Source organism: Entelurus aequoreus, linkage group LG06, assembly GCF_033978785.1.
Source record: "Entelurus aequoreus isolate RoL-2023_Sb linkage group LG06, RoL_Eaeq_v1.1, whole genome shotgun sequence".
NCBI lineage: Eukaryota > Metazoa > Chordata > Actinopteri > Syngnathiformes > Syngnathidae > Entelurus > Entelurus aequoreus.
The window spans coordinates 80,655,846-80,679,803 of NC_084736.1; the positions used below are offsets into that span (position 1 = coordinate 80,655,846).

Genomic DNA, 23,958 nt, shown 5'->3' on the forward strand with positions numbered 1-23,958 from the left:
ATTAAGGGCCTGATTTACTAAGATCCAAACTCCACGCGGTAAACACCGTGTGCAATCTATAAAATAGTGTACTATTAGTGGGCCTGTTGTGTGCCGATTTAGTAAGACTGCATGTGCAATTGTAAAGTGGTGCAGACCACCTTATTTAAATGAGGATTTTGTGTGTGCTAGGGTTGTCCCGATACCAATATTTTGGTACCGGTAAATTTATTTTGATACTTTCTGGTACTTTTCTAAATTAAGTGGACCACAAAAGATTGCATTTTGGCTTTATTTTAAGGTACATTAAACATATGTTTCTTATTGCAATTTTGTCCTTAAATAAACTAGTGAACATACAAGACAACTTGTCTTTTAGTTGTAAGTAAACAAACAAAGGCTCCTAATTTAGCTGTTGACGTATGCAGTAACATATTGTGTCATTTTCCATTCTATTATGGAGTCAAAATTATTAGGGACAAACTGTAAAAAATTATTATTAATCCTCTTGTTCATTTACTGTTAATATCTGCTTACTTTCTCTTTTAACATGGTCTATCTACACTTCTGTTAAAATGTAATAATCACTTATTCTTCTGTTGTTTGATACTTTACATTAGTTTTGGATGACACCACAAATTTAGGTATCAATCCGATACTATCACGGCAGGGGGGGGGGGGGGGGGGGGGGTTGCAGCTTACTGCGGGGTTTGTCCCGGGATGCAGACGGACCACTCCGGACAAGGCGTGCAGGTAAGAACATGATTTAATCCTCAAACTGAAGTACGTACAAAAAACACAAAACAAGCAGAAGGAAAACGTGCCGATCGCACGGGAAGCCAAGGTTACCTCGTAGCACAGGAAGCATAAACTCGGAGACAAGAGCTACAAACGTAACTGTTGCATGAAGCAAACAATGAAGCCAGGCCGACTAACCGGCAAAGGCAGGATTAAATAGTCCCTCTGATTAGTGCTCGGGAAACAGGTGAGCGCCCCCGAGCACCAATCAGAGACAGGTGGAAACAATAAGCACCCAAGGTAACTAAAAACAAACAAGGGTGCACAAAAACAGGAACTAAGGGAGTCCAAAACTAACAGAATATAACAAAAACCACGGATCATGACAGATACCGAGTAGTTACAGGATCATACATTGGTCATATTCAAAGTCCTCATGTGTCCAGGGACATATTTCCTGAGTTTATAAACATAATAGAAATTTTAAAAAGAAAAAAAAGTATTGATATAATCATAGTAGTATCGACTAGATACGCTCCTGTACTTGGTATCATTACAGTGGATGTCAGGTGTAGATCCACCAATGGCGTTTGTTTACGTTGTGACGCCGGTGAGCTACGGTGTGTAGTGAAGCATGTTTAGCTATTCCTCATCCTACAGGGATGATACTTGTAATTACTGCCAATAACATTGTTGCCACGGGTTACGGAACGTAAATCAAGTATTGTTGACGTTTTTTTATGCAATTGAGATTTTTTGATTTAGAGATAGAATTGATCTCTCTAAATCAGGGGCCACCAACCTTTTTGAAACCAAGAGCTACTTCTTGGGTACTGATTAATGCGAAGGGCTACCAGTTTGATACACACTTAAATAAATAGCCAGAAATAGCCAATTTTCTCAATTTACCTTTAGCTCTATGTTATTATTAATAATTAATGATATTTACACTTAATTGAACGGTTTAAAAGAGGAGAAAACACGAAAAAAATGACAATTCAATTTTGAAACATAGTTTATCTTCAATGTCGACTCTTTAAAATTCAAAATTCAACCGAAAAAAAGAAGAGAAAAACTAGCTAATTCGAATCTTTTTGAAAAAATAAAAAAAATAATTTATGGGACATCATTAGTAATTTTTCCTGATTAAAATTAATTTTAGAATTTTGATGACATGTTTTAAATAGGTTAAAATCCAATCTACACTTTGTTAAACTATATAACAAATTGGACCAAGCTATATTTCTAACAAAGACAAATCATTATTTCTTCTAGATTTTCCAGAACAAAAATTTTAAAAGAAATTCAAAAGACTTTGAAATAAGATTTAAATTTGATTCTACAGATTTTCGAGATTTGCCAGAATATTTTTTTGGAATTTTAATCATAATAAGTTTGAAGAAATATTTCACAAATATTCTTCGTCGAAAAAACAGAAGCTAAAATGAAAAATTAAATTAAAATGTATTTATTATTCTTTACAATAAAAACAAAAAAATTACTTGAACATTGATTTAAATTGTCAGGAAAGAAGAGGAAGGAATTTAAAAGGTAAAAAGGTATATGTGTTTAAAACTCCTAAAATCATTTTTAAGGTTGTATTTTTTCCTCTAAAATTGTCTTTCTGAAAGTTATCAGAAGCAAAGTAAAAAAAATTAATGAATTTATTTAAACAAGTGAAGACCAAGTCTTTAAAATATTTTCTTGGATTTTCAAATTCTATTTGAGTTTTGTCTCTCTTAGAATTAAAAATGTCGAGCAAAGCGAGACCAGCTTGCTAGTAAATAAATACAATTTTAAAAATAGACGCAGCTCATTGGTAAGTGCTGCTATTTGAGCTATTTTTAGAACAGGCCAGCGGGCTACTCATCTGGTCCTTACGGGCTACCTGGTGCCCGCGGGCACCGCGTTGGTGACCCCTGCTCTAAATGATTGTGAACGATAGGCAAAAATTCCAAAAAAACAGTGCAGTTCCCCTTTAAGTCCCATAGCAGCTATACAATTATAAAATGATGTTGCTGAATAGACGATATGTCTATTATCTTTTATTTCTGACTGTTCAAAATGTTGACACACACGTAGGACGGAGGATTCTTGTCTGTGCATCGTGTGTGGAACTGTCAGTTTGCACGTCCTTCTGACACGTGCTAAATAAAGTGCTAAATAATGCTCCCAAAAAGTGTTGATTATTTGCGCATGCTAAATAATCCTAATTCCATTTTATCCTCCCATTATTGTGGCTGTTTTGATATATTGTGCATATTGGTAAAGACAGAGACGCAAAATTAATTGCACGCCTTATTTTGCTCACTTAAAGGGGAACTGCACTTTTTTTGAAATTTTGCCTATCGTTCGCAATCATTATGAAGGACATGATGACGGATGGATTTTTTTTTACGCATTGTAACTTGTAAATAAACGTACATAAAAGTCATCTTACAGTACAGCCAAAGGGAGGTCCTCTTAAAAAAAAAAAACGGACATGTTGACAAGTTGTAAAAGTCAGATATATGAAGGTGGTATAATCCTAGTAATAAGGCACTGTACCCCAAAGTACTATCATATAGCATTTTCTGACATTGCTGACTGTGTTTGTATTTATCGTAGATCATACAGAGTGGCCCATTCTCGACTAGTACAAGTATTCAGGCAAAAATGCAGAAAAAAAAGTTGCTTACCAATCAGGTCCTTGTTGCGGCGGTCGATGGAGAGGTTGCGGAGGGCGATGGCCACAGCTCGGACCACCTTGTCGGAGTCGGATCGCAGCAGCTCTACCAGGATGGGGAGACCTTTCTCTTTACGCACGGTGGCCCGGATGTAGTTAGACCACTGATAGGTAGACAGAAGGTAATGTGTGAGCGTGTTTTATTATTTGAACATTTCATTTAGTTTAGTCTTTATTTGAAGGGACAATGCACAGAAACATCAAACTCAAAGACAGATATGTTCTGCACCAGATTATAGCTAAATAGCTAATTTTCATCTGCAGTCCCTGGCCACGTAAATTAAAGATATACAAAAATCATGCAAAAAAGCATGTAATCAAATTAAGAAAAGTCATAAAACGCCCTTTCATTGACACATACTTATACGTTACAACCACCCCTCCTTTACATCATAACACATAGAAAATACATGTTTTTGTTCACATCTGTTATATATCGGCCGATATATGCGTTAAAATGTAATATCGGAAATTATCGGTATCGTTTTTTTTTATTATCGGTATCGTTTTTTTTTTTTGTTTTGTTTGTTTTTTTTAAAAATTAAATCAACATAAAAAACACAAGATACACTTACAATTAGTGCACCAACCCAAAAAACCTCCCTCCCCCATTCACACTCATTCACACAAAAGGGTTGTTTCTTTCTGTTATTAATATTCTGGTTCCTACATTATATATCAATATATATCAATACAGTCTGCAAGGGATACAGTCCGTAAGCACACATGATTGTGCGTGCTGCTGGTCCACTAATAGTACTAACCTTTAACAGTTAATTTTACTCATTTTCATTCATTACTAGTTTCTATGTAACTGTTTTTATATTGTTGTACTTTCTTTTTTATTCAAGAAAATGTTTTTAATTTGTTTATCTTTTTTTTTTTTTTTTTTTTTAAAGTACCTTATCTTCACCATACCTGGTTGTCCAAATTAGGCATAATAATGTGTTAATTCCACGACTGCATATATCGGTTGATATCGGTATCGGTAATTAAAGAGTTGGACAATATCGGAATATCGGATATCGGCAAAAAGCCATTATCGGACATCCCTAGTTACAACCACCCCTCCTTTATATCATAACACATAGAAAATACATGTTTTTGTTCACATCTGTCATCATTTGTAAAAACAACCATGATTTTAACACACACACTTCACAGTTTTCAACAAAATGTCCTTATGCATAAATATAATACACATTAAGTTGACATGTCAATCATAGTGGCCACCTTATTGACCGTGTGAGCAGCTTGGATTGCTCCAGAGCCACTTTTTAACTTCAATTGTGAATGAAGTCCGTATTTTTCGGACTATAAGTCACAGTTTTTTTCATAGTTTGGCCGGGGGTGCGACTTATACTCAGGAGCGAGTGAAATTATTAACACATTAGCGTAAAATATCAAATTATATTATTTAACTCATTCACGTAAGAGACTAGACTGTGGGTCGGCAACCCGCGGCTCTAGCGTCGCCCTAGTGGCTCTCTGGAGCTTTTACTACAAATGTATGAAAAATGGAAAAGATGAGGGGGAAATTTTTTTTTGTTTGTTTTAATATTGTTTCTGTAGGAGGACAAACATGACACAAACCTCCCTAATTGTTATAAATCACACTATTTATATTAAAAAGAGATGTCCGATAATATCGGCCTGCCGATATTATCGGCCGATATATGCGTTAAAATGTAATATCGGAAATTATCGGTATCGGTTTTTTTTTTTATTATCGGTATCGGTTTTTTTTTTTTTTTTTTTTTAAATTAAATCAACATAAAAAACACAAGATACACTTACAATTAGTGCACCAACCCAAAAAACCTCCCTCCCCCATTTACACTCATTCACACAAAAGGGTTGTTTCTTTCTGTTATTAATATTCTGCTTCCTACATTATATATCAATATATATCAATACAGTCTGCAAGGGATACAGTCCGTAAGCACACATGATTGTGCGTGCTGCTGGTCCACTAATAGTACTAACCTTTAACAGTTAATTTTACTCATTTTCATTCATTACTAGTTTCTATGTAACTGTTTTTATATTGTTGTACTTTCTTTTTTATTCAAGAAAATGTTTTTAATTTATTTATCTTAGTTTACTAATTTTTTAAAAATGTACCTTATCTTCACCATACCTGGTTGTCCAAATTAGGCATAATAATGTGTTAATTGCACGACTGCATATATCGGTTGATATCGGTATCGGTTGATATCGGTATCGGTAATTAAAGAGTTGGACAATATCGGAATATCGGATATCGGCAAAAAGCCATTATCGGACATCCCTAATATTAAACATGCTTCACTGATTCGAGTATTTGGCGAGCGCCGTTTTGTCCTACTAATTTTGGCGGTCCTTGAACTCACCGTAGTTTGTTTACATGTATAACTTTCTCCGACTTTCTAGGACGTGTTTTATGCCACTCCTTTTTCCGTCTCATTTTGTCCACCAAACTTTTAACGTTGTGCGTGAATGCACAAAGGTGAGTTTTGTTGATGTTATTGACTTGTGTGGAGTGCTAATCAGACATATTTGGTCACTGCATGACTGCAAGCTAATCGATGCTAACATGCTATTTAGGCTACCTAAATATTATGCCTCATTTGTAGGTATATTTGAGTGTTTTACTTGTTTTAAGTGTTTTGGTCCTAAATGATCTCAGTAAGATATTACAGCTTGTTGCTGAGATTTGATGAGCTATATTGAGTAAAACATGCTTGAAATTAGAATATCAACTGTTGCAAAGCTGTGTCATCAACACTCACAAGTAGAAAACTACTTTTTTTAAAGTAATAATTTCTTATTTCAAGCATGAAAAAAAGAAATGACTTTGACACAATTGTGTCTCATAATTAAAACAGATGACAGCCAAATGGACTTTGCTGTTTTATTTTCAATGAAACAATAGAAAATACGTACTCGTATAGTAGTACAGTTGTTATTAGTGAGAATATACTTATTTTAAGGTATTTTTGGGTTCATTGAGGTTAGCTAATTTTACTTGTTTTGGAAAGTCTTGACAAGCCAAATTTTCTTGTTGTATTGGCAGATAATTTTGCTTAGTTCAAATAAAATACCCCTCATTTTTGTTAGTTTTTTCTTGTTTTTGAACACTGACTTTTTGCAGTGTGCTTAATTCCTGTAAATAAAGTAGGTAAAGGGATAAATGTGTCTTGATTTAGAACAGGGGTGTCCAAAGTGCGGCCCGGGGGGCCATTTGTGGCCCGCAGGTCATTTTTTAACGGCCCCACGGCACATTTAAAAAATACGATTGAAAACAATTAAAAATATGATAAGTGGTATAAAAGAGCAAACAGGTGAAATGTAACAAGAAAATGTGGCAATGTATACTCTAATAACACAAAGCTGCCATGCTGGCTGTTTCTTTCTTCAATGTCATTATGAATTATTGACCTATTCAAGGCTCCAATTACGTCACATCTGAGATATTTTGGGGGAAAATGTTGCATATTTTGTGTTTGCCATGTAAAAAACGGAGCTGTTTTTTTTTATAAAGAAGGGCCTAAAACGAACAAACGAAAAACATAAACAACAATAAAACGTATAATTGACGGATAGATCTGAAGTTGATCTCGAGATTATTGTGTTAAGAGTAAACAGTAAAAAAAATATATAATTTATTTTTTAACACTATAATTATTTGGATCCCCAATAATTTTAGTGTGATTTGTTTTTAAGTGTCATTGCTCAAAAAATAATAACGCATTCAAATCAATGTTGTTATGAGTTATTATATAATCTCAAATATTCCACTTAAAAATGTTATTGTGTGAAAATATTGCATATTTTGTATTTTTAAAGAGATGTCCGATAATATCGGTCTGCCGATATTATCGGCCGATAAATGCGTTAAAATGTAATATCGGAAATTATCGGTATCGGGTTTTTTTATTATCAGTATCGTTTCTTTTTTTTTTTAAATTTATTTTATTTTATTTTTTTAAAATTATTAAATCCACATAAAAAACACAAGATACACTTACAATTAGTGCACCAACCCAAAAAACCTCCCTCCCCCATTTACACTCATTCACACAAAAGGGTTGTTTCTTTCTGTTATTAATATTCTGCTTCCTACATTATATATCAATATATATCAATACAGTCTGCAAGGGATACAGTCCGTAAGCACACATGATTGTGCGTGCTGCTGCTCCACTAATAGTACTAACCTTTAACAGTTAATTTTACAAATTTTCATTAATTACTAGTTTCTATGTAACCGTTTTTATATTGTTGTACTTTCTTTTTTATTCAAGAAAATGTTTTTAATTTATTTATCTTATTTTATTTGATTCATTTTTTTTAAAAAGTACCTTATCTTCACCATACCTGGTTGTCCAAATTAGGCATAATAATGTGTAAATTCCACGACTGTATATATCGGTTGATATCGGTATCGGTAATTAAAGAGTTGGACAATATCGGCATATCGGATATCAGCAAAAAGCCATTATCGGACATCCCTAATTAAAATCAATGTTGTTATGAGTTATTGACCTTTTTAAGGCTCCAATTATTATATAATCTCAAATATTCCACTTAAAAATGTTATTGTGTGAAAATGTTGCATATTTTGTATTTTTTCCAATAAAAAAACTGGGTTTTCTTTGACAACAAGAGCATACAACTTAAATCTTTAAAACCGTTATATTGACAGATAGACCTAATGTTGATCAAGGGATTTAAAACTTGAATAATAATAAAAATAATAATACTGAATAATGACACTTTTTAAATATTTTTTTGACCAAAACCCTTTGGGGTCCCCGGGATCAAGCCTGAGTGGAGACCTGAATGTATATTTTTTATATATATATTGTATTGGTATTGGACACCCATGATTTAGAACAATAATACCCTCTTGAAATATTGCATTTGACATGGAATTGGTTCTAGTCTGAGTCTACCCTCTGAAAGGTACCGGCAGAATAAGAGTTAGCACAAGATGGCAGTAGTAAGCCTTGCAAAGTGGACTACATCCAGTGGTGCAGACTAGCAAGGCTTGAGAGCGAGCACAGGCTTTAGTCCAGCATTCAGATGTGACAAATTTATAAGCAGCTCGACCTTCTCCTGAGTCCGGCTCGGGGACCCTCTGATCGGCTTCCACAGGAAAAAAAACAAGCACCAAAAGGACAAACTGATTTGTCCTAAAATGGCCACCTTTGCTAGCAAAAATCCCTACAGATGAATTATGGAGAGGCTAAAATGTGACAAGGATGAAATCACCCACTCATGTGATTCCTCCCGAGGGGGTAGCTGATGACTGTTTTCACCCGCTTGATAGGTGCGTTCACATATGGACGCAAACTGAAACACTGGCCATTATAATGCTGCTGCGTACAGAAAGAAAAACTGAGATTGTGTATAAAAACAGGAATCTAACACCCACTCTTTCCTGTCCATAACTCACTGCGGCTTTAATTGGAATAAATGTTGAGTCTGCCTGCAGATATTGTCATCCATCATCAGAAGCATGCATCTGATATAGATGTTTGCATTAGTTACATTATAGAGGGATAGCATCAATTGGAATTCCTTGGTTCGACATTCAAACATCTCTACTTCACATATGTTTATTACGATTGAACCCCTTGAATCCAGCACATCACCCGTGTTCTGCAGCAACTCCACTGGCTACCCATCAAACATCGTATCCACTTTAAAATAATTCTCCTCACTTACAAAGCCATCCATAACCTCTCTCCGTCATATCTCTCTGACCTGATCCATGTCGCCACGCCCTCACGTTCCCGAAGATCCTCTTCATCCATCCATCTCACTGTCCCTTTATTTAAAGCAGGGGTCACCAACGCGGTGCCCGCGGGCACCAAGTAGCCCGTAAGGACCAGATGAGTAGCCTGCCGGCCTGTTCTAAAAATAGCTCAAATGGCAGCACTTACCAGTGAGCTACCTCTATTTTTTAAATTGTATTTATTTACTAGCAAGCTGGTCTCGCTTTGCCCGACATTTTTAATTCTAAGAGAGACAAAACTCAAATAGAATTTGAAAATCCAAGAAAATATTTTAAAGACCTGGTCTTCACTTGTTTAAATAAATTCATTAATTTTTTTACTTTGCTTCTTATAACTTTCAGAAAGATAATTTTAGAGAAAAAATACAACCTTAAAAATGATTTTAGGATTTTTAAACACATATACCTTTTTACCTTTTAAATTCCTTCCTCTTCTTTCCTGACAATTTAAATCAATGTTCAAGTACATTCTTTTTTTTTTATTGTAAAGAATAATAAATACATTTTAATTTAATTCTTCATTTTAGCTTCTGTTTTTTTGACGAAGAATATTTGTGAAATATTTCTTCAAACTTATTATGACTAAAATTCAAAAAAAATATTCTGGCAAATCTAGAAAATCTGTAGAATCAAATTTAAATCTTATTTCAAAGTCTTTTGAATTTATTTAAAAATTTTTGTTCTGGAAAATCTAGAAGAAATAATGATTTGTCTTTGTTATAAATATAGCTTGGTCCAATTTGTTATATATTCTAACAAAGTGTAGATGGGATTTTAACCTATTTAAAACATGTCATCAAAATTCTAAAATTAATCTTAATCAGGAAAAAATACTAATGATGTTCCATGAAATCTTTTTTTTAAGTTTTTCTCTTCTTTTTTTCAGTTGAATTTTGAATTTTAAATTGTAAAGAGTCGAAATTGAAGATAAAAAATGTTTCAAAATTTAATTGTCATTTTTTTCATGTTTTCTCCTCTTTTAAACCGTTCAATTAAGTGTAAATATCATTAATTATTAATAATAACATAGAGTTAAACGTAAATTGAGCAAATTGGCTATTTCTGGCAATTTATTGAAGTGTGTATCAAACTGGTAGCCCTTCACATTAATCAGTACCCAAGAAGTAGCTCTTGGTTTCAAAAAGGTTGGTGACCCCTGATTTAAAGTGTCCACCATGGGTGCCCGAGCTTTCAGCCGCTCTGCCCCACATCTTTGGAACTCTTTACCACCAGACCTTTGTAACTTAGACTCAATATCCCTCTTCAATTCAAGACTCAAATCACACCTATTCCTGACTGCTTATTCATTGTAATCATCTTTTCTTCTCTATCTTTGTTGATGTTGTTGTTGTTTTTTATCCAATTAGATTTTATTGTTTTGATTTTGTACTGTGTCCTTGAGTGCCCAGAAAGGCACCTTATAAATAAAATGTATTATTATTTATCATTATGATTGTATTCAAGTACAGTGGCTTGAAAAAGTATTTACCGTATTTTCCAGACTATAAGGCACACTTAAAATCCTTTTTTCCCCCTCAAAACTCGACAGTTCGTACGTTTGGTTGAGCTTACCTACCTCAAAGCTATTTTATTTGGCACATGGTGTAATAATAAGTGTGAGCAGTAGATAGCAGTCAAACATAAGAGATACGTGTAGACTGCACTATGTTGGCAACATGACTCAAATACCGTATTTTTCGGAGTATAAGTCGCACCGGCCGAAAATGCATAATAAAGAAGGAAATAAACATATATAAGTCGCATTTTTGGGGGAAATGTATTTGATAAAAGCCAACACCAAGAATAGACATTTGAAAGGCAATTTAAAATAAACTAGTTTGAAGCCGAAACGACAAACGCGCTCAGAGGAGAGATCCACTATAGACTGGACTCTCACACTATTATGTTAGATCCACTATAGACTGGACTCTCACACTATTATGTTAGATCCACTATGGACTGGACTCTCACTATTATGTTAGATCCACTATAGACTGGACTCTCACACTATTATGTTAGATCCACTATGGACTGGACTCTCACTTTTATGTTAGATCCACTATGGACTGGACTCTCACACACTATTATGTTAGATCCACTATGGACTGGACTTTCACACTATTATGTTAGATCCACTATGGACTGGACTCTCACACTATTATGTTAGATCCACTATGGACTGGACTCTCACTTTTATGTTAGATCCACTATGGACTGGACTCTCACACACTATTATGTTAGATCCACTATGGACTGGACTCTCACACTATTATGTTAGATCCACTATGGACTGGACTCTCACACTATTATGTTAGATCCACTATGGACTGGACTCTCACTATTATGTTAGATCCACTATGGACTGGACTCTCACACTATTATGTTAGATCCACTATGGACTGGACTCTCTCACTATTATGTTAGATCCACTATGGACGGGACTCTCACACTATTATGTTAGATCCACTATGGTCTGGACTCTCACTATTATGTTAGATCCACTATGGACTGGACTCTCACACTATTATGTTAGATCCACTATAGACTGGACTCTCACACTATTATGTTAGATCCACTATGGACTGGACTCTCACAATATTATGTTAGATCCACTATGGACTGGACTCTCACTGTATTATGTTAGATCCACTATGGACTGGACTCACACTATTATGTTAGATCCACTATGGACTGGACTCTCACACTATTATGTTAGATCTACTATGGACTGGACTCTCACACTATTATGTTAGATCCACTATGGTCTGGACTCTCACTATTATGTTAGATCCACTATGGACTGGACTCTCACTATTATGTTAGACCCACTATGGACTGGACACTCACACTATTATGTTAGATCCACTATGGTCTGGACTCTCACTATTATGTTAGATCCACTATGGACTGGACTCACACTATATTATGTTAGATCCACTATGGACTGGTCCTCTCCAAGGTTTCTCATAGTCATTCACATTGACATCCCACTGGGTTGTGAGTTTTTCCTTGCCCTTATGTGGGCTCTGAACCGAGGATGTCGTTGTGGCTTGTGCAGCCCTTTGAGACACTTGTGATTTAGGGCTACATAAATAAACATTGATTGATTGATTGATTGATTGATTGAGCTTGCAGGTAAAAAGTTATTTAGTAAGCGAAAAAAACAAAAGAAGATTGATCATTATCATTATCAGCTCACTGTTAAATGTTAAATAACAAACAAACAATTTATTATTAAATCAATGAACATTTATTAACCCGTGAACACACAGAAAAGTACCAATAATTGGTACAGTTGAGTATTGGTATTGATTCCTAGGTAGCAGGAATTGGTATTGAATGTGAAAGGTAACCATCCATACTTCAACATAAAATCCCCCCAAAAATACTTCTTTAGTGGTTGTAACGTGACAAGATGTGGACAACTTAAAAAAGAGTATAAGTACTTTTCCAAGTCCCTATGCATTTAAATGTACTGTTGCTGTATGATTTGTACCCTCCCGCCATTCCACTCACAGTCCATTGTCCGGCACCGAGGTTCTGCAGAGCACCCGCGGCCGCCTCCAGGGTGTTGTAGTTTTGACTCTCCGTCAGCAGAGATAGGTAGAGCCTCACCACCTCTGGCTGATACAGCAGCTCAAAACCTGCACAGAAACACACAACATGCGACATGAAGACATCACACAACCATGACACCCATGATTATTGTTTACTGATTGTGGAAATACCCAAACCCAAAAGCAGTGAAGTCGTCACATTGTGTAAATGGTAAATAAAAACAGAATACAATGATTTGCAAATCCTTTTCAACTTATATTCAATTGAATAGACTGCAAAGACAAGATATTTCATGTTCCAACTGAGAAACTTAATTTTTTTTTTGCAAATAATCATTAACTTAGCATTTAATGGCAGCAACACATTGTTGTAACACGTGGCTTGGCATTGTCTTGCTGAAATAAGCAGGGGCGTCCATGGTAACGTTGCTTGGATGGCAACATATGTTGCTCCAAAAACCTGTGCACTAATACACCCCCATACCATCACACATGCTGGCTTTTACACTTTGCGCCTATAACAATCCGGATGGTTCTATTCCTCTTTGTTCCGGAGGACACGACGTCCACAGTTTCCAAAAACAATTTGAAATGTGGACTCGTCAGACCACTTTTCCACTTTGCATCAGTCCATTTTAGATGAGCTAGGGCCCTGCAAAGCCGGATGTGTTTCTGGGTGTTGTTGATAAATAGCTTTCGCTTTGCATAGTAGAGTTTTAACTTGCACTTACAGATGTAGCGACCAACTGTAGTTACTGACAGTGGTTTTCTGAAGTGTTCCGGAGCCCATGTGGTGATATCCTTTACACAATAATGTCGGTTTTTGATGCAGCGCTGCCTGAGGGATCCAATGTCACGGGCATTCAATGTGACGTGCAGGGATTTCTCCAGATTCTCTGAACCTCTTGATGATATTACAGCATACTTGCCAACCCTCCCGTTTTTAGCGGGAGAATCACGGTATTCGGCGCCTCTCCCGACAACCTCCCGGCAGAGATTTTCTCCCGACAAACTCCCGTTATTCAGCCGGAGCTGGAGGCCACGCCCCCTCCAGCTCAACGCGGACCTGAGACTGAGTGGGGACAGCCTGTTCTCACGTCCGCTTTCCCACAATATAAACAGCTTGCCTGCCCAATGACGTCATAGAACAGACTTCTCCATTGAACACGGTGGCCGAAATGATATACTCATCATGAACGGAGAAGTTAAACAGGCCAATACTGCCATCTAATGGATAGCCACCGGAACACTGAAATTCAAGTATTTTTTTATTTTTTCTATGTAAATAAAATAAATATATATATATATATATATATATATATATATATATATATATATATATATATATATATATATAGCTAGAATTCACTGAAAGTCAAGTATTTCATACATATATATATATATATGTATATATATATATATATATATATATATATATATATATATATATATATATATATATATATATATATATATATATATATACACATATATATATATATATATATATATATATATATATATATATATATATATATATATATATATATATATATAATATATATATATATATATATATATGAAATACTCGAGTTGGTGAATTCTAGCTGTAAATAACCACGCCCCCAACCATGCCCCCCGCCCCCAACCCCCACCCCCGACCAAGCCCCCCACCCCCTACCCCCAAAATCCAAAAAAATAACAAAGTTTTCCAGTTTGAACGTTAAATATCTTGTCTTTGCAGTCTATTCAACTGAATATGGGTTGAAAATGATTTGCAAATCATTGTATTCCGTTTATATTTACATCTAACACAATTTCCCAACTCGTACGGGAACGGGGTTTGTATTTACCATTTACACAACGTGCCAACTTCACTGGTTTTGAGGTTTGCAAAACAACAAATATCCCCTCCAACAATATATCATTGCATAACGACAGGAAATACTTTGGAATGACGAACGAGAAGGACACGAGAGAGATATTATTGATCCAGCGAGCCTCTGCAAACTCAGTATTCGAGGAGGCCGCTAATCCCGCTCACACATTATACATCCACCACAGTCAATCATTAGGCCTACCCTCTGATGGAAACATAATTACATTATCAGCTATTAGACAGAGCCGGCTCAGGCATGGAAAATCAAAGCTTCAAGAGAATGTAGTCATTTTTACCAGTGATCAAAACACACGACGAGTGGTGTGGATTTTTTGGAGTATGTATTACTTGTTTTGTCAAGGTTATTGTGAGCTTTTAGCGTGACTGCAGAGTCTTACATTATTAATGACAGCATACATCACGCTTGTGGTCGGGGTAAAAGGATAGTAATAGTAACACAATCTCTTAGACCAGTACTACTACACTGTGGTTCTGATCTATTAAGATCCAAATACCCCACACTAAACACAGTGTGCAACCTATAAAATTGCAAGTAGTATTTAGTGGGCATGGAGCGGGTGATCTAAGACTGTGCTCAATTGATAAGAAGTGCAAATGTGGTGCAGACCGCCTTATTTAAATGACAACTTTCCAGCCAAGGAAACACTCATTGCCCCCCACACATATGTGCCGTCAATCCAACCTTTGCTGATTCGTTATGTTGTGCGATATGTTAAAAGTTCAAGTTAAAGTACCAATGACTGTCACACACACTAGGTGTGGTGAAATTATTCTCTGCATTTTGACCCATCACCCTTGATCACCCCCCTGGGAGAAGAGGGGAGCAGTGAGCAGCAGCGGTGGCCGCGCTCGGGAGGATATACAGGTACACCCCCACCTTTTCACCAAAACCACACTGCAAAAAGTCAGTGTTCAAAAGCAAGAAAAAAAAATACAAAAATGAGGGGTATTTTATTTGAACTAAGCAAAATTATCTGCCGATAGAACAATAAAATGGGGCTTGTCAAGACTTTCCAAATCAAGTAAAATTAGCTAACCTCAATGAACCCCAAAATACCTTAAAATAAGAATATTTTCACTAATAACAAGTGCACTTTTCTTGGTAGAAAAAAAAAAAAATTGCTCAATATGTTGAAAAAAATTCCTAAATGAAGTAAATGCTAGTGCCATTATCTTGACATAATGATATGCGCTCGGCATTACATTTCTTAAAACCAGCAAACTTATACTAAAACACGTATTCATTGTTCTTAATGGAAAGGCAACAAGGCAAGCGCTTGTTACTCTCGGGGTCTCCAAGCCGCTCAGGCAAATTATATTGTCTAAAAATGCATTTTTCCATGGATAACATGACATCATCGCACCAAGTGCGGGCTCTTTCAGTCAATTAGTGCGCATATTCAATCCCCGCCTTCTACCAACCTCGCCACGTCCGTTGTGTCCTTGAGCAAGACGCTTCACCCTTGCTCCTGATGGCTCGCGGTTAGGGCCTTGCGTGGCAGCTCCCGCCATCAGTGTGTGAATGGGTGAATGTGGAAATAGTGTCCAAGCACTTTGAGTACCTTGAAGGTAGAAAAGCGCTATACAAGTATAACCCATTTACCATTTTTCTTACTGTCAGAGCAGTGGGGTCTAAATCAGTGAGATGGTCGTACCAAAGGCAACACCACAGTGTAAGAAGGTGAGAGTAGTATATGAAAACTTTACTTTAAGTGATCCACGGTGGAAAGTTGCACAACTAATGGTGGAAGTAGTTCCGTATCGATTGCAATTAAGGGTAAGGGGTAGCATTGAGGCAGACTGGTAAATGATAATGGATTAACTGATATGTGACTCTTCTTCTTGCCTTTGGGAACGTTAGCTCTAAGTGCAACAGACAGGATGCAAAGCTATACCAATACACACATGGCCACCAACGTGACCACGTGGCCAACAAGCTATGCTAATCAATCAAAGATGTACAAGCCTCTGCCTCAAAACGATCCCTCCATTATTTATTTATTATTTTTAAAAACGACAGGCAAGAGAAAAAGGGTGACGGGTATACAGATGGGGATTGTGAGGAGGCGTGGCCTGCGGACCTGCAGCGAGGCGGGGCGCGCCGGGGCCGGCTCCGAGATGGGCGACAGGTGCGTAGATGGCCCACCTGGGCGCACTTGTCTCATCACCCGTCACTGTATAAAAGGGCAGCGGCCGGGAACGAGGGGGTTGGTGAAGTCGGAGTGGATGGCCGAGACGGAGACGAAGACGCGGAAGGCTGAAAAGCGACCGGGAAGAGCGATACAGGGAGAAGAGGCGAGTGCTGAAAAGCGACCAGAGAAGGAGGTTTATTGAAAAATAAACAAAATCTCCAAACCGTCAAGCCTGTCATGTCCGTCATTGGTGGTCCGAAGAACCCGGAGGTGCGAGTCCTCCACAGGGATATAGAAAGTAAACAACAGCACAGACCTGATCTTTAGAGTCCTGACTTTTAGGTAACTCAAATATTGTGCGTGTGTTTTGTCTTGCTGGAATCCAGAGTGGGGCAGAAGAAAAATATTCAAGACGAGTAAAAACAAATACTTGGAAGACCAACGGGAAGCAATGCTCGCCACAGACACAATTTACTTTATTTATGTAGTCTTTTAATGTGAAATTCACAGGTGCCTCTCGTTCCACATTTGCATCTTATGCACATTTGACCTCCGAGCTCCCTTTCATGTGTCTTTATACAAATATATGCAGCCACATGGGGAACTAATGAAGACTCTTGAAAGGCAGAGCCACAGAGAGGCCGCGACTTATCACAAGTGCCGCGTGCTAGTTTAGTAATAATTGCAACGCTCTGAGCTTCATTAAATACAGACCGAGCAGTAGAGTCGTGTAAACAAAACCGGAAAAAAACTGTCAAGACTTACAGAGGTGTAAGACGTACCATTTGCTACATCAAAATATAATGATTAACTTCTCTCTGTCGTTAAGAATGTTAAAATGTTACCTGACGTTGGTGCTATCGTAATTTTTGGACTACAAGCCACTACTTTTCCCATGCATTGAAATCTGCGTAGTGGGTAGACTGAGGGTTGCAGGTTCACTCCCCGCCTCATGCCATCCAAATCGCTGCCGTTGTGTCCTTGGGCAGGACACTTCACCCTTGCCCAGAGTGATAGGTGGTGGTCGGGGCAGCACGGTGGCACAGGGGTTAGTGCATGTGCCTCACAATACGAAGGTCCTGAGTAGTCCTGGGTTCAATCTCGGGCTCGGGATCTTTCTGTGTGGAGTTTGCATGTTCTCCCCGTGACTGCGTGGGTTCCCTCCGGGCACTCCGGCTTCCTCCCACCGCCAAAGATATGCACCTGGGGATAGGCTCCTCCCACCTCCAAGGACATGCACCTGGGGATAGGCCCCTCCCACTTCCAAAGACATGTACTTGGGGATAGGTTGATTGGCAACACTAAACTGGCCCTAGTGTGTGAATGTTGTCTGTCTATCTGTGTTGGCCCTATGATGAGGTGGCGACTTGTCCAGGGTGTAACCCGCCTTCCGCCCGAATGCAGCTGAGATAGGCTCCAGCACCCCCCGCCACCCCAAAAGGGACAAGCGGTATAAAATGGATGGATGGACGGAGGTGGTGGTCGGCAGCCACGCTTCCCGTCAGTCTGCCCCAGGGCAGCTGTGGCTATGAAAGTAGCTTACCACCACCATGTGTGAATGAATGATGGCTTCTCACTTCTCTGTGAAGCGCGTTGAATGTCTAGAAAGGTGCTGTATAAATCTAATCCATTATTATTATTACACAGCTGCTAATTCATGGATTTTTGTCAGGTTCACAAGCGTCGCATGCCGCAAATAAATTTAGCCTCGTCACATCAGACCAATGAAATTGCCGAACGGGTCAAGGTGGAGCAATAAAATTGTTCACATTAAATCAAACGGCGAGTGGTGTTTTGTTACTGGACTTTAATGCCTGTCACAAATTGTCCATGACGAACACCACGTTCAAGCATAAGGGTGTCCATATGTGCACTTGGCACCAGGACACACTAGGCCGCGGTTCGATGATCAACTTTGTGGTTGTCATTGGATTTGCGATCTCATGATTTAGACACTCAGCTTTCTACCGGAGGATGTTGTTCAGACCTGGCAGGCCCAAATGCATTGTGAGGGTCTGCTGGGAACATCTAGCAGAGTCTACACTCAGAGAGTTTCAATTACTACCTCCGGAATAACTTTGAACATGTCACAAGGGAGGCGCTAGACGCTGAGTCCAAGTGGACCATGTTCCGTACTTCCGGCCGATCAGAGCTGTGGCCGCAAGTTGGATGGTGGCAGTTCGTCGAGGAATGCCGTCAAGCTGAAGAAAGACTCCTATTGGATCCTTTTGGCTCGCAGATGTAAAAACTCGAACATAGGAGGAGTTTGGAGAAGCCATGGAAAAACGACTTCCAGACGACTCCGAAGCGATTCTGGACCACTATCCACCGCCTCAGAAGGGGGAAGCAGTGCACTGTCAACACCGTTTATGGTGGGGATGATGTGCTGCTGACGTCAACTCAGGATGTTGTGGATCGGTGGAAGGAATACTTTGAAGGCCTCCTCAATCCCACCTGCACGTCTTCCTATGAGGAATCAGTGCCTGGGGAATCTGTGGTGGGCTCTCTGATTTCTAGGGCTGAGGTTGCAGAGGCAGTTAAAAAGCTCCTCTGGGGCAGGGCCCCGAGATTGGTTGAGATCTGCACTGACTTACTTAAGGCTCTGGATGCTGTGGGGCTGTTGTCTTGTATGTTCACTATTTTATTTAAGGACAAACTTGCAATAATAAACATATGTTTAATGTACCCTAAGATTTTTTGTTAAAATAAAGCCAATAATGGCATTTTTTGTGGTCCCCTTTATTTAGAAAAGTACCAAAAAGTACCGAACAGTATCGAAATAATTTTGGTACCAAAATATTGCTATCGGGACAACACTAACCTGTTGTGACCAGTTGTCACCTGCCACTCATTTGCAATGCAACATCATATGCAACAAATTGTTAAGTCTTTATTTTGTTTATAGTTCAGATAGGACACTTGAGCAGTGCGCACCTGGGGGGACCTGAGGGGGAACGTTGGCCTTTAAGTATCCGTAACCCTTCAACCACTAAATAGATAAGCATTCTTCAAAATGGACTGAAGGCTGAAATGTGGAAGTACACCCGGCCTAAACATGACAGAAAGCCTGTAAAGGAACATCACCATGCACATCAAAGTGCGACCTTCTGAAAAAACGCCTACTGAGCCAAAATACTGGGCACTTTTGGACTGCAAAAGCACCCCTCATACTTTGTCTTTTCAGATGGACAGCATCCAGGAGTCAAAGTTTCATTATCTCCCCCGGTACCCATTTGGACTGGACTGTAGATTGGCGCTTCTATGAATAGCCCTGGGGCATTGAACATTAGCATATCCGTGTTGCAGTTGGCCTCAGTTTACTGGATGCTGACAAAGGGAGGCAGAAGGTGGGTGTGCCTGTCTCTTGTACTGCTGCCCGTCAGTTCGAGACCACAAAAGCATCCTGGTGCGGGGAAGTCGGAGTTGGGGGTAAGAGCTACAGAGTGCCAAAAACAGACAACGAGGCAACACAGATTCTTACATCTCTAACTTCCTCCACGTCTGTATTCTAACCACAGGTGGCCACCGATCCAGTGTTACCAAAATGTGCAGGCAATTGAAGTTTCCTACTATTTTAGCACAAAAGGGAACCCTTTTCAGTCAGCAGCTGCCGCAACGCCAGGGTAATACTTCTATTTTTCTCTGCTGGTAGCTCAGTGGAATCCTGCTGAAGAGAACTGTCAGAATAATTGTATATAAGTTATCACAAAACTTGTTTTCCCATTAGTTCAGGCTGCCCTGCGAGAAGACAAAAGCTGTCTTTGTCCTTATCAAGCAAAAGGCCTGCCGCTTGTAAACCTCCGCTGTGTGCGATGGGATGCGACGTGGAGGGGTCGGTTTCCCTGATCTATTGGACAGCCACAGGAAGACCTTGTCCCGACCTGAGATCTACAAAGCAGAGAGGGAGCAGACCTGACCTCGCTCTAGGCACCTTTTCTTTGAACTGTTTATGACCGAGTTCAACAGCTATTTATGACCACCTCCCCTTAGGAGCAGCTGTGTAATGTAATGTAATGTAATCAGGAAATGCCCAAATAAAGGAGGAGGCGTGGAACTCTCTCCTCAGAGCGTGGGACGACACTGTGCAAGGGTACAGGTCCACGCGCTCTCCTCATGAGCTAAATTGAATCATGTCTCTGTTTGATTTCTTTGCTTCTTGTCTTGTCTAATAGATGTCATCGGTGTTTCAACCTGACAGGAACAAGCGGGTGAAAGTAGCTCAACAACATGCTGGTAAAAATGACAGAAAGATCAAACACCCTGATCCTTCCTTTAATACAACCCCAGTGGCAGACTTAAATACAGTGTGTGCATCAAAAGACATCTGCAGTGATGGGCAAGCTACCGTAAATTGCGGAATATACTTTTTTCCTAGATTTTGAACCCTAGAGCAGTGGCTGAAGCACATAGTGCAAAGAGGTTGCCAACTTTCTGCACAGTCAGTTGCTACAGAGCTGAGTTTGGAGGTTGCCAGGAGAACGGTACATTTCGGACTGCGCTGTGCCGAGTGTGAAATTTGGTGGAGGAGGAATTATGGTGTGGGGTTGTTTTTCAGGAGTGGGGCTTAGTGAAAGGAACTTTGAATGCTCCAGGTTACCAAAACACCAGAACGGAGACTAAGACCCAGGCCTTCTCGACCAACCATAAGTGTGTGACCTCACCAATGCGCTTTTGGGGAGAATGGTGGAAAATTCCTATAAACACACTCCGCAACCTTGTGGACAGCCTTCCCAGAGGAGTTGAAGCTGTAATAGCTGCAAAAGGTGGACTGACATCATATTGAACCCTATGGGTTAGGAATGGGATGGCACTTCAAGTTCATATGTGAGTAGGGATGATGTTTGATAAGAAATTATCGAGTTCGAGCCCATTATCGAATCCTCTTATCGAGCCGATTCCTTATCGATTCTCTTATCGAATCCAGATAGGTTGTTGTATATGGAAAAAAACACAATATTTGGTTTAACAAAAGCTCACTTTTATTTTATAATTAAAATAAATAAATAAATAAATATTGACTGTTTCCCCCCTAAAAAAATAAAATAAATACATATTGACTGTTGTTACCCAAAGTATATCAAGTGGGATTTTTCAGAAAAACAAATATATACAGCAGGGGTCACCAACGCGGTGCCCGCGGGCACCAGGTAGCCCGTAAGGACCAGATGAGTAGCCCGCTGGCCTGTTCTAAAAATAGCTCAAATAGCAGCACTTACCAGTGAGCTGCCTCTATTTTTTCAATTGTTTTTATTTACTAGCAAGCTGGTCTCGCTTTTCCCGACATTTTTAATTCTAAGAGAGACAAAACTCAAATAGAATTTGAAAATCCAAGAAAATATTTTAAAGACTTGGTCTTCACTTGTTTAAATAAATTCATTAATTTTTTTACTTTGCTTCTTATAACTTTCAGAAAGACAATTTTAGAGAAAAAATACAACCTTAAAAATGATTTTAGGATTTTTAAACAAATATACATTTTTACCTTTTAAATTCCTTCCTCTTCTTTCCTGACAATTTAAATCAATGTTCAAGTAAATTTATTTTTTTTATTGTAAAGAATAATAAATACATTTTAATTTATTTCTTCATTTTAGCTTCTGTTTTGTCGACGAAGAATATTTGTGAAATATTTCTTCAAACTTATGATTAAAATTCAAAAAAATTATTCTGGTAAATCTAGAAAATCTGTAGAATCAAATTTGAATCTTATTTCAAAGTCTTTTGAATTTCTTTTAAAATTTTTGTTCTGGAAAATCTAGAAGAAATAATGATTTGTCTTTGTTAGAAATATAGCTTGGTCCAAATTTTTATATATTCTAACAAAGTGTAGATTGGATTTTAACCTATTTAAAACATGTCATCAAAATTCTAAAATTAATCTTAATCAGGAAAAATTACTAATGATGTTTCATAAATTATTTTTTAAATTTTTTCAAAAAGATTCGAATTAGCTAGTTTATCTCTTCTTTTCTTCGGTTGAATTTTGAATTTTAAAGAGTCGAAATTGAAGATAAACTACTTCAAAATGTAATTGTCATTTTTTTCGTGTTTTCTCCTCTTTTAAACCGTTCAATTAAGTGTAAATATCATTAATTATTAATAATAACATAGAGTTAAAGGTAAATTGAGCAAATTGGCTATTTCTGGCAATTTATTTAAGTGTGTATCAAACTGGTAGCCCTTCGCATTAATCAGTACCCAAGAAGTAGCTCTTGCTTTCAAAAAGGTTGGTGACCCCTGATATACAGTAACACAAAAACAACCTGTCTCTGTGATCACTATAGGTGAATAGCCATGCCTTGATGCGTTTTTTCCGGTCCATTATTTTTGCTGCTTGTGTGACATCACAGGAAATGACGTAGCTCAGTCTAATTTCCTGTGATGTCCCACAGGGCATTTCTTGTGGGACGGGATTCGTTCCCAGGGATTCGAATAAAGAACCAACTCTTTTTCTTTACTATAGTGGCCTCGATAACGGGAACCGGTTCTCAAAAAGGGATTCGAGTCCATGTAATCGGTTCTTTTCTTATCGAACGGTTCTTTTCTTATCGAACTACCGGGAGAACCGGTTTCGAACATCATCCCTATATGTGAGTCAAGGCAGGTGGCCAAATACTTTTGGCAATATAGTGTATATTGGTCAGAAACAAGGAAAATCATCATCAATCTCCTTCAATTGACTATATGCCGGTGCTCTGCCAATGCAAGAACCTACACAAATACACATGGCAATGGTTATTGGCAGATGCATATTCTTGCATCTCATAACTATATTTGTTGTCAATATTAAACTGCACAATCAATTGATGTGGACAATTCGTACGGTTTAATGCACACCGTACATGATGGCTGAGCAAGTGTTGCCATGGTAACTCCACTCTGCTGCCAAATTTGTTCTTTCACTCAGTCTGGACAGCTGAGCCAGCAACAGCAAACTGCTGTCCTGGAGAACATTTCACAGAATGGTAACTATAGAATGAATTACCTTGACTGCCACATTGTTCACTTGTTGGAGCAGAAGACTTGTCAGTTCATTAGCGCCCAAAAAAACAGCTTTATAATCCCATCTCCGTTGACCTTAAATCCATTATAACAAGTATTATTATTAGCCCCAATTGCTGCTATTAGTGGCCGAAACCCTACTG

At 38.2% G+C, this 23,958-nt stretch overlaps 1 protein-coding gene across 12 annotated transcripts in view; it reads right to left on the minus strand.

The window, feature by feature from the left end:
• arvcfb (ARVCF delta catenin family member b) overlaps window positions 1-23,958 on the minus strand; it is a 492,749-nt gene that overhangs the window by 25,110 nt on the left and 443,681 nt on the right. For all 12 annotated transcript variants that reach the window (XM_062051626.1, XM_062051621.1, XM_062051625.1 and 9 more), the window contains 2 exons: window positions 12,741-12,868; window positions 3,396-3,546 (listed from right to left, as the gene is read on the minus strand). In XM_062051626.1, the coding sequence (XP_061907610.1) occupies window positions 3,396-3,546; window positions 12,741-12,868 (279 nt within the window). The remainder of the gene's footprint in view (window positions 1-3,395; window positions 3,547-12,740; window positions 12,869-23,958) is intronic.